The sequence below is a fragment of the Glycine max genome, chromosome 5 (assembly GCF_000004515.6).
Source record: "Glycine max cultivar Williams 82 chromosome 5, Glycine_max_v4.0, whole genome shotgun sequence".
Lineage (NCBI taxonomy): Eukaryota > Viridiplantae > Streptophyta > Magnoliopsida > Fabales > Fabaceae > Glycine > Glycine max.
Window position 1 is genome coordinate 33400479 of NC_038241.2, and position 342 is coordinate 33400820.

Here is a 342-nt window from a genome sequence, read left to right on the forward strand (position 1 = left end):
CTACAACATGAGCAACTCCTCCATGGGAGGCATATCAGACAACAGACCCTCAAAGTCTTTGAAGGACACGTTCATGAGTAGCATGGAAGATGCAACACTATTCTTTTTATCATCAGTAGTGCTATCTTCATGTGGCTTGGCACTCATGACACCACCATTTGCAATTCCTCTTTTATTATAATCTGAAGAACATGCCACGGATGAGAATGAGGCACCATTTCCTACCCAGTTTGTTGTTGAGGAGTTCTTCCCTGTGAGGTGCTGAACCACATCTCTGAAGTGTATAGCGTCGGTTTCCACGTACCGTGTTTCGATGTGCACTATCTTTGGTCCACTCGTCAT

At 44.7% G+C, this 342-nt stretch overlaps 1 protein-coding gene across 1 annotated transcript; it reads right to left on the reverse strand.

Moving 5' to 3' along the window:
• Positions 1 to 342, reverse strand: LOC106798904 (uncharacterized). Its single transcript, XM_014776089.2, has one exon. It carries the CDS (start codon positions 340 to 342, stop codon positions 1 to 3), a length of 342 nt encoding a protein of 113 aa, XP_014631575.1.

Bases quoted from the DNA above. Each gene is read 5' to 3' on its own strand.
- LOC106798904 (XM_014776089.2), bottom strand. From the start codon at position 342: ATGACGAGTGGACCAAAGATAGTGCACATCGAAACACGGTACGTGGAA.